This window comes from Vicugna pacos, chromosome 10 (genome assembly GCF_048564905.1).
Source record: "Vicugna pacos chromosome 10, VicPac4, whole genome shotgun sequence".
Classification (NCBI taxonomy): Eukaryota; Metazoa; Chordata; class Mammalia; order Artiodactyla; family Camelidae; genus Vicugna; species Vicugna pacos.
The window spans coordinates 11,385,825-11,399,001 of record NC_132996.1 but is presented as its reverse complement, the minus strand read 5'-3'; the positions used below and the strand labels follow the sequence as shown (position 1 = coordinate 11,399,001).

The following is a 13,177-nucleotide window of genomic DNA, read 5'->3' as shown; positions in this document are numbered from 1 at the left end:
TCCCATGAGTTGCTCTCCTGTTTTCCAGTTTTTCCCCTACATCCTGCTGCTGGTGGCAATCCTCCTATACCTGCCCTCCCTGTTCTGGCGTTTCACAGCTGCACCTCATCTCTGCTCAGATTTGAAGTTCATCATGGAAGAACTTGACAAAGTTTACAACCGTGCAATCAAAGCTGCCAAGAGCGTCCGTGACCTTGACTTGAGAGATGGCGCCTGCCCAGCTCCAGAAAACGAGAACATGGGGCAAAGGTAACCGAGCCCCCAGCAGCTAGCCCATCCAGTTTTGCGGCATGAGTTCTCAGCCTTTCTCCTGCCCGTCTGGGCTTAGGGTTCTCACAGCCAGTACGTGGGGGGCTGCCCTCCACCCAGTGGCACTCAGGGAGCCAGATCTCAGCCCCACCTGTCTGCCCCAGCACCTGTCCTCACATCCGGGGCGCCTCCCTTGTTGAGTGTAACAGCGCTGTCTCACGTTCTAAAATGCAGCTCTAGCTGCTTCTGTGTACCCCTCGTGGAGAAGCACAGAGGACTGTGAGGCCACTGAGCTCAGGACAGACGTGAGGGAAATGGGGAAGGAGCAGACAGTGCCTCGCTTTTTTCACATTCTTCCTCTGATTCTTGTTACTGACACTAGTAATAACACTAATAGCTCTCATTTTTAAAATACTTAACCTGATCTAATACTTAATCTAGTATTTAATCAAATACTTTAATACTTAATCTCAGATACTGTGCTGAGTTTTCTCAGTCCATTATCTCAATTATTCCTCAAAACATCATTACTCCTACCTTCATTTATTTATCCCCCTTCCTTTTTTTTCCCCCAGGTAAAAACACTGCCCTGTAGCTGTTAAGTGGGAGACCTGGGACCTGGACTAGGTCTGCTGGCCCCCAGCCTCAGCCCACCCTCATCCCAGCTGCCTGCCTCCCTCCCCTCACCAATAGGAGGCATGTATTTTCTAGCTAGGGTAGAAGATTCTTCACCTTATTCTGCACCCTTGAATGGGAAATTATAGTTTAAAAAAAACAGCAGCAGGACTATCAGATTTATTTAACATTTAACATTCATACATAACATTCATTACAAACATAACATTTAACTGACTAGCTCTTCCTTAAAATATTAAGGGGCAAAGTGTTTTATTATTGCTCTTTTCTTTTTTTTCTTATTTTTTATTTTTATTTTTTATTTATTTTTTTTCTTCTTTTATTTTTTTTCAAACCTGATTCTATTCCGTGGTGCTGTAGTGAAGTTACAGGTGGAGAAGCATGGGAAGAAAGGTGTTGGAGCTTTTCAGTGTGATACTCTTGAGTGTTTCTATTTGATGGTAAGTGTTTAAATTATTTCTATTTGTCTTTTTTTCTGTCTAGTTTGTGGGAGATATCGGAAAGCCACTTCAAGTACCCTATCGTGGAGCAGTACTTAAAGACAAAGAAAAACTCCAGTAATCTAATTGTCAAGTACGTCGGCTGCCGGGTGCTGTCACTGAGCATTATCCTGTTGGCCGGCGTCTACCTGGGCTATTACTTTAGCCTCTCCTCCCTCTCAGACGAGTTCGTCTGCAGCATCAAATCTGGGATCTTGAAGAACGACAGCACCGTCCCGGATCAGTTCCAGTGCAAACTCGTTGCCGTCGGCATCTTCCAGTTGCTCAGTTTCATCAACCTGGTGGTGTACGTCCTGCTGGCTCCCGTGGTGGTCTACACGCTGTTTGTTCCATTCCGGCAGAAGACGGATGTCCTCAAAGTGTATGAAATCCTGCCCACTTTCGATGTTCTGCATTTCAAGTCAGAAGGGTACAACGATCTGAGCCTCTACATTCTGTTCTTGGAGGAGAACATTAGTGAACTCAAGTCCTACAAGTGTCTCAAGGTCCTGGAGAACATTAAAAGCAGCGGTCAGGGCATCGACCCCATGCTCCTCCTGACCAACCTCGGTATGATCAAGATGGACGTGGTCGATGGCAAAAATCCCAAGCCCGTGGAGATGATGGGAGAGGAGCAGGGGGACCAAACGACAGAGCTCACAGGTAGGCTTAGCTTTCAGGGCTGAGGATGCCCAGAGCCACCCCCGCAGCTGCCTTTTATGTGTGATTGACAGTCTTCGCCCCACCCACCACTGTTAAACCATTTTCCTGGCGTGGTCTTAGGTGAAACCCCCCAGCCCTGGGGGAAGAGGGGTAGCGTTGGTGCTGCTGCAAATGTGCAAAGAAGGAAAGTGTCCTTCCTCTAGACTGTGCTCTCTTCCATCTCCTTGTTCTCTGTTTCATCCTCCATCTCTTACTCGAGGATTCCTCCATGATGTTATCCTTGCTAATTTTTCTTCCCATATCTCTGATCATCTTGACTGTCGTTCTCTGTCTCTCACAAAAGGGACTGAGAGTTTGTTGATTGAATTGTTGCCCTGGCCCAGCTTCAGTGTGCTTTGAAACGAGGCTCAGATTAGCCGGCTAAGGCCAAGAATAGGGGGTAGATTTCTAGAAGTCAGTTAGCGATGGGTCTCACTGTGTGACTTCTGTCATAAATACTTGTTTTCCACTTTGACAGATTTGAATGTACACGGTGAAACGAAAATAAGTAACGGAGAGAAGAATGCTCGACAGAGACTCCTGGATTCTTCTTTGTGAGGAGTTTTTCCATGAACTGCAAGGAGCGGGGACTTCAGGGACGTGGAATTCGTTTTGGCTGAAGCACCTTGTCAGGTTCCCAGCTGGTTTCCAGTCAGTGGTTCTCACTAGAGATACTGAGCATGTCTTACTGAGTCCCTGATGAAAATGTGGAAAAGAGTTCAGGAACTTCCTGTGAGACAGTGTGGAGATAAGTCAGCCGCAGGGAGCACAGATGGAGAAGTCCCATCCGATGGAAGGTGGGGAGACTCATCGAAGTAAGAGTAGTAGCCCGTTCAGTGCCTCCAAGAAACACCTTTCTGTACAGATGGTGGAATGAGTCTTAGGGCTACTGGCAAGGAAGGGCTTCAGGAGGTTTTTTTGTTTTATTTCATAAAATTATAATAAACGTGCCAGGGGACAATTTAATATGAATCTCCTCTGTGCCCTGATGAATGCTGGACAAGAAAAACATTCGCTGGCCAACTATGGACCCAAGGGTGGACTGGCTCCTGGCCGTGTCCTAAGTTGGGAGAATGGCTAGAGTCTTGGTTCTTATACACCAGGCTCTTGACCCTGCTACCTGTCAGCCTTCACCAACTGAAATCCTCTGACGACCATTTAATGCACTCTGCTGCGGAGGGCAGCGGACCCAAGCACTGAAACTTCGTCAATAAGACAGCATTCAAAGGATATTTGTGACTTTTATGCAGGAAAGGATGCTTCTGAAAGAGCCCACTGGGCTGAACATGCAAAACAGGTTAATCCAATCACTCGTCTGCAGGGCCTTCCCGTGTTGTCAGACGCATTCGAAACAAGGTGTCACTTAAACCAATTAGCAGAACACAGAAGGCTTGAATCCTGCCTGTTGTGATCGGAAGGTATAAATGACATCTGGCCGATGGATGTGCTCGGAGCCGGAACCTAGCAGTTTATTTTATTTACGTATAAGAACATCTGCTAAAAATTCACTATAATTTAGAACTCTACGGTGTCAGAGTTGAGGCCACTTGGGAAGAACATTCTAGTATTGACGGGGAATTCTAGAATAAGTGTCACAAATGGGTATATAGTATTTATAACACCCAGGCATTATTTCATAAACATTTAAGGCTGACTCAGTATCAAAAAAAGTTTTGCAATTCTGATCATGTAAATAAAGCCTAATTATGTTTACATTTTATACAAAATTCTGAAAAATGACACCTGTGGCCCTCCCTGTCTCTATTCTTAGTAAGTTAATACATTGCTAGTGAGTGGCCCTCACGAGCCTCAGCATTCACAGCTGGCTTTTAGGGACAGTTGTTCACCTAATCTAATTACATAAGCTGCTGCCTTTCAGAATATTCACAGAAGCAGATTTCATTTGTGCTTCTGTGATGGTTTCTGAGATGGAAAGCTAATGATAAACATCAAAGATGCAATCAGTGTTTTAAATTATTCTCACTGCGTGATATTTATTACCGTTTAATTATAGTGTGACTTAGAAGTGTCAGTAACAAATAATCGATTTTGCTACGTTTTTATATCACTATCTGAGACCTTTCGTCACACTTCTCTACACTGGTTTCTTTTTATAATTGGAAAATTTTCTGAAATATATTTTTCTATGTTTTTTTTTTAAACCTCAGCTTCTCTATGGACGGCCCCTAATTTGTATTTTAAGTGGTAAAAGTAGATACTCTCTAAGGCCTGTCACATGCAATTGTTTAATCAGAGTTAATATAATTGGAGCCCTTATCCTCTGTGCACTGCCCTGTTCCTGCTCTTGAGCTCTGGTAGGATCTGTGAGGTCCCAGACATAGGTACCAAGAGGAAGAGTGACCACAACAGGCTCCTCCAGAAAACTCCCAGCAAATGCTCGGTGCTCTTGGGAGACACCGTATTGTTGTTCTGTTTCCCATCATCTCTAGCTGATGGTTTGAGATTCTAGTTACAGTTTTTCCTAGCATTTCTTTAGCCACGTCCCCCCCCAGGCTGAAGCCTGAACAGAACAATAACACAGACACTGACTCTGAACGGGAATAGTGCCGGCCACCTTTTGTTCCTTACCTTGCAGGGGGTGGGCACCACAAGCTCTGTCCACAAAGTCACGGCGCCCAGAGGCTGGCGTGGATGTCTGCTCGTACACTTCAGCTTGGGAAAAAGCATATTTAGGAAAGTAAATTCATCTGTCTGCCCGTTGCTGGCTCAGAGGGAGCACTACTTTCATGGAGGCAGATTTCTGAGGGTGAGGAGTCGCTCATTGCTTTATAAAAGGGGACAAACAGATCCTAAACAACCACCCCACCCCAGGAGTCGCCGACTTTCGTTCTGGCCTATCTTCCTAATAAGCCACCACGAGGCCTCTGAACCAGGCTCGTACGTTACACCAGCGTTGCCGCTGGGATCTTTCTGACAGCAGTGTCTGGCTGCGTGTGGAATTTTACCAAAGGATAGGCAGAGATCCTCTATACAGAGGCTCTTAAACTTTTGGGGGTTACAAACACCCTTGTAAATACATTTTTTAAAACTATAGATGCACCTCTCCGCCAGATACACACACAACACTACATACCCCTTCAGGAGTCCTCGTGATCCATGCATCCAAGGTTTAGAAGCTGTGCTCTTGTGGCTGGGGACCGAGCCGCACGGTGGGGGATCCAGGCTCCCGTGGCCCTTGTGGAAGGCTGCTCCTTGCAACAGTGAGTCTCAACTGTACATTGACTTAGTGAAATCATGTTTGCATGCTTTTGAGTGAACTATCCCTTTCGAGTAACTGACTTCACTTTTGAGAGACTGAAAAAGTCAAGAGAGTGAGTGGGCGGCAGTGGCTTGGAGTTGAAGTCATCAGGGGGCTGGCTTTGACCGCTGTTCTCTGGCCCCCAGGCATGATTACTCCAGACCCAAGCCATCGTCCAGGTGCAGCCTCCCTGGAATGTGGGCACATACCTGCCCTGTAAGATGGTCTGTCCTATATGTAGTCATCCAGGGGGGTCAGAAGCATCCCACTGTGAGGTGGGTTCTGATGCATGTTGGTGTTTCATTTCTGGAAGCTTCCTGTTCTGAGTCCCCTCTCCTGTCCTTAGCACGGGCTCAGGTGGGATGGCAGGGGACTGCAGGCCTTGTCCCTGGAAGAACTGCTTAGTTGTTACAGGCAGATTGTTTCACAGCTTTTTAAACGCACCCATGTTCGGTTTCCTTTGCTTATTGGTCCAGGATAAATCAGAGATCTATCAGGGTAGGAGTTTTATCCATTGTTACATTGCAGGCTTCTGCAAAACAATGACTGGTGTGTACAAGTCTTTCTGTGAACATCTGTTGAACAAATGAATGCCATTATGATAAATCCTAGTTTGTTGACAACAGTGATTTGATTTTAAAAGGCAAATGGTTCTCTGCAGGACAGGGCAGGGGAGGCTCACTGAGCCTCTTGGTGGAGAGAGGAATGTTTCTGCAGATGAATAGGTTTCCACATGTAGTGACAGTTCGTAGCCTTTTATTGTGAAGTAAGCTGGGGTCACTTTCCAAGTTCAAGACAAGTTCAGTGTTGCCTCCCAATGATTAGGGCAGTTGAAGTGATAAAGTTCCTGGTCTTGTTAATTTCCCAGAGTAACCTCTTGGAAAGGGATGTTGATTGAAATGTACAATTACCAGTAACTGAAGTTTCATCTGAGGGCACTGAGATGAAATGGCTCCTTCAGGGCAGTCATTGGCATCCCGGCCCTGTTTTTCACAAGTAAAGTGAAACCTTTCAAAAAGGTTGCTAACGATGATATTGTGTCATTTGTGAAATATAGTAGATGTTAATCCGTGATGGGTTTGTCCTGCTTGTATGAAATGTATTTCCGGGTTCTCTTTTTAGCTGTAGAAATACCGTGTCACTTAAAGCATGCAGTTTGATCAGTAATTGTTCTTCAAGCTCCTGAGTGTTACAAAAGTTTCTCATGCCTTGAGTACTTCCCTGTGCCCAGGGAAGAGGAGATACGTCCTTGTAGAATTCCACAGTGTCACAACCGATTTCCACAAAAACTGAAGCCATCAGCTCCTCTTTCATGCCTTTTTTTAAAGCATCATGATTAAAATTTTATGGTATTCTCTAAAGTGGTGCTCCAGGCATAATTTAAATTCTTTTTCATGACTAAGTTGCTTCAAAACATTTAGAGAAAAAAATGAATGTTCTAAAAGATGCTGTGTCCTTTGGTAAGAATGATTGGTTTCTATTTTGCAGAGACTGAAGGATGAGAACAAATTAGTCTCAGAAAATGACCTTTAAAAAAAAAAACACAAGAACCTTGAAAGCATTGCATTTGGGTGATGATCACTGTTATAGTTCATATTTCCACTTAAGTCCTCTGTCCACATGGGTTCTACATTCTGACCCTGCTGACTTCTGTTTAAGGAGGGTTGAAAAGCTGACTATCAAGGCTGCTGTGTCTAGAGATAAAGGTGAATCAGTGTTTTGGGGCTGCACTGTTTTGTCCACCGAAATAAAACTTCTCTGAATAATGCAAAATGTGTCTTAATATTTCTCACCTTCTCTTCGGGGAGGATGTAATAGAAGATGAGTCCTAAAATGTCTTGAGGCTCATTCCTCTCTGCTGGATACAGAAAATTTAGTAGGCTCCCTGGCATCTACTAAAATCCAGCTGCCAGTAACTAAAGGAAAAAAGTCCTTGATAAAGGGCCCACGGATTCTGGAATTTCTGAAGCAGAAGTCACACGCTTTCTGATTGGGGATTGTTTGCCTGGGCGGAGAGAAAGAGGAAGAAATGGAGGCTGTCTGCTGCTAGGCACGGGTTGGCCTCCTCCCTCTCTCAAGAAGGGGATTCCCCTGTACAATGGTCAGTTGTCACAAGCGACTCCTGTGGGTCATACATCAGAGCTGTGTGTAATCTCAACACAGTGCCTGCCATGCAGGGAGTACTCTGTAATGCGAGCTCCAGCTATCCTCACCTCCTGCTCCCCAGCTCCTGCCGAGGGTGACACCCCCAGGAACCTTGGACGTTGTATTCGTTCTCTGTTGTTCCGTAACACTTTGCCACAACCATAGCAGCTTAAAGCGACACATTATCTCACAGTTTCCTGGGTTAGAAGTCTGGACATGGCTGAGCTGGTCCCCTGCCCAGAGTATGATGAGGCTGCAGTCAAGATGTGGATGGGCTGCGCTCTCATCTAGAGGTTCTTGTGGGGAAGGAGCCACTTCCAGGCTCCCACAGGTTGTCGGGCAGAATTCATCTCCTTGCGATGTCTGCTTTTTCTGACCGTTGGCTGGAGGCCACCCATGAGAGCACATATAGCTGCTAGAAAATTTTTAATTTGGTAAGTGGCTGTTATCTTTCTGTTGGACAGCTCTGCTCTAGTCCATACTGCACGTACACCAAGAGGCCTTATTTTCATGACAATTGCAGAATTCAGCGAGTATCAGGACAATTCATGCGAACAGAACAGCAGTGCTCACTCTATTGCCCCCAGATCCCCAAGCATCAGTGGTGACCAGCAAGCTATATTCAGTATATCAAATTCTGTTTATCTACAATTAGGCCAGCATGCTAACATTTAAAAAATACGCTTTGTGTGACGGGCAAAAATTTTCCAAAACACGGCAGGAAAAGAAACATCAGTGGATAAATAGATGAAGGATGTGGTCAAGTAATTCAAAAGAGAGAATGCAAACAGATGGCATTTTCCAAAGCAAACCTATTAATAGAGATAAAACAACTGTTTTCAATTTATCAACACTGACAGTTCAGTAAAAGAAGAGTTTACTGAGCCTCTGTGCAAAGATTCTTTTAAATTCTCAAGTTATGCGCATATTAGGGTTTCACCTTAGTAAAAAACATGTAGAAAAGTGACTAGAAGGAACTATGACGAAAGGTCAGGATGACTCTCTCCAGGTGATGAAGTTACGGATTTTTTTTTTACTCTTCATATTTTTCTGTTCTTTATGTAATTTCTACCATGAACATATATGGCTACTGAAAAAAATTTCATTATCTAAGTAATATATGTACATTCTAGAAAAATGAGAAAATCAATATAAGCAAAAAAAATCAGACTATTAATAATCAGAGTAAGTAAACAAAATGAAATGAAAGAATTTTTTAAATGAAATGAAATAATAAAGGGCTTCTTGGCTGTGAAGAGGTTCAAATTCTAAGACTTCTCACTCAGTAAAAATACCTCATCATCACATAGAGCTTTCCAGCTTACGGTATTTTCTTATAATCTCCTGACTTCAAAGCAACACAGTGAACAGGGCACTTAACAAGTGGTTGTCTCTGGATAATGGGACTGCAGGTAATTTCTGTTTTCCTTCTTTTTCTTTTCTTGGCGGGTGGCAGAAGTGGGAGTTATTTCTAGATTTTCTACTATGAACATGTTTCATCTATGTAAGGAAGAAAATCAGCTGGTTTTCGGAAAAAATCAGCTGTAACAAGTTGCAGAGAAGGAAACTGAGGCTCTGAGAACTTATGCAATTGGCTACAAAATAGAAGAACCAGGACTCAAAACCCTTCAAATCTTTCCCCAAACCCACAGCCTGCCCACCTGGACCCCTCTGGTTTGCAGAAACACAAGACTCATCAATGTTCACATTGAGACTAGACTCTTGGGTAAACTAAGATCAGAATCACTGCTGTGCAGATGGAGATGGATAATCCTCCTGCTTGGGGAAGCCACTCATCTAATGCGTTACAGCTGGAATTGTGCTAGATTCCCTGAGAAAGTAGCCTGAACTTGAGCCGAGCCTTTGAAATTCCCATACCGCAGAGCTGCTTCTCACCATAAACAGGGCACTTTACTTGGCTCATCCAGCTATAATTCAGCTTAAAAACTGTAGAAACCCATGAGTTCTAATGTTGACATTCGAAACACATGTTTAGCTGGTGGAAATTAAATAGGGCTCCCTGGCCTCATTTTTGTTAAGGGCAACCCGTAGTTGTTAATCCAATAGCCTTGGGTCTGGCTCACCTTTTGGCCACACCTAGCAGTTCATTTTCCTAACTGTCTACACTGCAAGTCACCACATTGTAAACACACTCCGAAAATTCTCCTTCCTCTTCCAGCCATTTCCAGCTCGAAGTAAGACAGGGGACCACCAAACATTCCTTCTTGTAGTACAGTACATTCCAAACCTCACGCCCACCCAGAAAAAGACCTGCTCCTCAGCAGGTCCCTTTAGGCTCGTTCAGAGTGTAAACTGCACTCGGGCTGCACTGCTGCCCCGACGTGGGTTCCTGGGGGGAAGGTGATTATAATGTGAAAAAATTAATTTGTACAGGAAAAAAGTGAACAGTGGTTGTATTAAGAAAGTGAAAAACTTTAAGTAATTTTTTAGCATCTTTAGTTTCCACTTTTAGAAATATGGACAGATTTCTCTGGAAGACAACATGCCTTTGACTAACATACTCCAAACTGCTTTGATAAAAATCAGACCATCCACCGGTATTCATTCGTGCATTCACTTCCATTAACAGTACAGTCAGTCTGACATACATCTCAAAAATGTTCTCCTAGAACAGTCTACTCAAGCAATAAAAATAAAAGCAAGAATAAACAAATGGGACCTAATGAAACTTACAAGCTTCTGCACAGCAAAGGAAATCATAAGTAAAACAAAAAGACAATCTACGGAACGGGAGAAAATTTTTGCAAATGAAACTGACAAAGGCTTGATCTCTAGAATATATAAGCAGCTCATACGACTTAATAAGAAACAAACAACCCAATCCAAAAATGGGCAGAAGACCTAAACAAGCAATTCTCCAAGGAAGACATAACAAATGATCAATAGGCACATGAAAAAATGCTCAATATCACTAATTATCAGAGAAATGCAAATCAAAACTACAATGAGGTATCCCCTCACACCAGTTAGAATGGCCATCATTCAAAAATCCACAAATGACAAATGCTGGAGAGGCTGTGTAGAAAAGGGAACCCTCCTACACTGCAGGTGGGAATGCAGTTTGGTGCAGCCACCGTGGAAAACAGTATGGAGATTCCTCAAAAGACTAGGAATAGATTTACCATATGACCCAGGAATCCCGCTTCTGGGCATATACCCAGAAGGAACCCTACTTCAGGATGATACCTGCACCCCAATGTTCATAGCAGCACTATTTACAATAGCCAAGACATGGAAACAGCCTAAATGTCCATCAACAGGTGACTGGATAAAGAAGAAGTGGTATATTTATACAATGGAATACTACTCAGCCATAAAAACCGACAACATAACGCCATTTGCAGCAACATGGATGTCCCTGGAGAATGTCATTGTAAGTGAAGTAAGCCAGAAAGAGAAACAAAAATACCATATGAGATCGCTCATATGTGAAATCTAAAAAAACAAAATAAACAAAGCATAAATACAAAACAGAAACAGACTCATAGACATAGAATACAAACTTGTGGTTGCCAAGGGGGTGGGGAGTAGGAAGGGACAGACGGGATTTCAAAATTGTAGAATAGATAAACAAGATTATACCGTATAGCACACGGAAATATATACAAGATCTTATGGTAGCTCACAGAGAAAAAAATGTGACAATGAATATATGTATGTTCACGTATAACTGAAAAATTGTACTCTATGCTGGAATTTGACACAGCATTGTAAAATGATTATAAATCAATAAAAAATGTTAAAAAAAAAAAACAGTACAGTCAGCCTGTGCCAAGTCACTACTTCTGGACCTGGTCTGTTTCCACAAAGTGTGGCAGAGTTAATATCCAAATGCTTCCTTTTATTTTTTTTAAGCCTAATTCTCCACAGAACGACCTGTCCAGTTCTCACCTTGTCCTCATTTGTATCCATTTCCACTTTCAGGATGTAGGAAAAGAAAATGGCACAGGAACAAGACCAGAGCCTTTACCCACGGCCGGCTCATGTCTCCTGGAGGTCCCCACCGGCTACCTCAGTGGGGCGTGGTCGCCCTGGTCCCCCCACCTCCCCAGCCCCGTGAGCTCACTCATGAAAAGGGCCAAGGTGGGCAGGTCAAGGTGACCTTGACGGGTGGCTCTCCATGGAGTTTCCCATGAAAGGAGCCCATGACCCACCCCACACCTCCATCTGCGGCAGATCAGAGCAGGTGAGAGAATCTGTAAGCCATGGGGAGTCAGTAATGAAGGCAAGAACTCCAAGTTCTTACTCCTCTTATCTTAAGCTCTGTGCAGTTTGGACCTTTCCACCTCCAGGCAAAAAGCAGTGAAGTCTCAACATCGTGGTGGGTTGGGTCAGAGCACTGACCATTCACAGCACCCTCAGCCCGTTTCTGCAGCGCGAGGCCAGGACGTGAACCCCGTGATCTCAGTCAGAGGCCTCTCCGCGTCCAGGAGTCTGTGAGGTGTCAGCCCACAGCCTGCAGCTTCCCAAACCACCATTAGTGACAAACTGATAACCCAGCAAGCACCAGGGAATGTGTCAGTGACATTAAAAGGAGCCTTGCTCTCCTCTTGGGTGGAAGAGAACTTGAACATCACGTACTGCTGAGCTTCAGCCCCAACGCTGGGGGTTCAGGCCACACTGAATGTGACTGAAGCAGGACTGGTGTGGATGTGACCATGCTTACCCCGCAGCCAGAGGCTGGGCTGCTGGAGCCACGCTGGCCCAGCCTCAGTGGCCTGTCTGTTATGTCCTCTGGGACATTCTGATGTGTCGTGTCAACCCAGCTGCCCAGCCTGGCTGTCGGCTCAGATCCCTCACGCTTTTCTTCTTTCTGACGTCACAACTTTGAGACACGTGACCCCGTCTGCAAACAGCTGGGGAGCCTCCAGGAAGAGCCGCCCTCTCCCCCTGACCGGGTCTCCCTCTCGCGTCGCACCTCCCACTTCACACACTGTCGTTTCACAAAGAGCGGAGCCGAGGAGAAGGAAGGGGGCGTCGTCTGGGGAGATTTTCACTTAACATCACACTCAAGGGGCTGAATTAAATGATTAGGAAAAAACGAGAACCGCCACGAACCGAACTCTGACCGGACTCTGGGATAAACACCATGGACGATCTTAAACAACTCGCGTAAATCAAGGCGGCGCTAATACCAGGGACTTGAAGATTCATTTTCTTCCTCCTCAGACCTGATAGCCTTTGAGTTTACATTTTCCTGGGCTCAAGGTGTCATAAAAGAGTAAAATCAAGAGGCGCCCCCCTCACCAGACCCCATCTTCAATTCCCAGTGGGGTCAGACTGTGTCTGCTTCAGAAAAATGAGTTCTTCATTCACAAAACGGAAACAGACTCACAGACAAAGAAAACAAACTTATGGTTACCGGGGTTGCGGGGGGCGGGGGGAAGAGGGTGGGAAGCGATAACTGGGAGTTCGAGATTTGCAGATACTACTATATATCAAATAGATAAACAACAAGTTCATACTGGATAGCACAGGGAACTATATTCAACATCTTGTAGTAATGTATAATGTGAAACAATGTGAAAAGGAATATATGTATGACTAAAACATTATGCTGTACACCAGAAATTGACATCGTTAACTGACTATACTTCAATTAAAAAATTTTTGCATAGTAACCCCTTATCCATCGTATCATTTGCAAATACTTTCCCCCATTCATTAGCTTGTCTTTTGTCAGCGT

The 13,177-nt window shown here is 44.4% G+C and overlaps 1 protein-coding gene across 1 annotated transcript in view; it reads left to right on the top strand.

The window, feature by feature from the left end:
• The window catches only part of PANX1 (pannexin 1), a 43,160-nt gene extending 36,068 nt beyond the window's left edge, over positions 1-7,092 (top strand). The window contains exons 3-5 of the mRNA XM_006206749.4: positions 29-249; positions 1,369-2,027; positions 2,545-7,092. Of these exons, the coding sequence (XP_006206811.1) occupies positions 29-249; positions 1,369-2,027; positions 2,545-2,624 (960 nt within the window). The 3' untranslated portion in view covers positions 2,625-7,092. The remainder of the gene's footprint in view (positions 1-28; positions 250-1,368; positions 2,028-2,544) is intronic.
• The last annotated feature ends 6,085 nt before the right edge of the window (positions 7,093-13,177 follow it).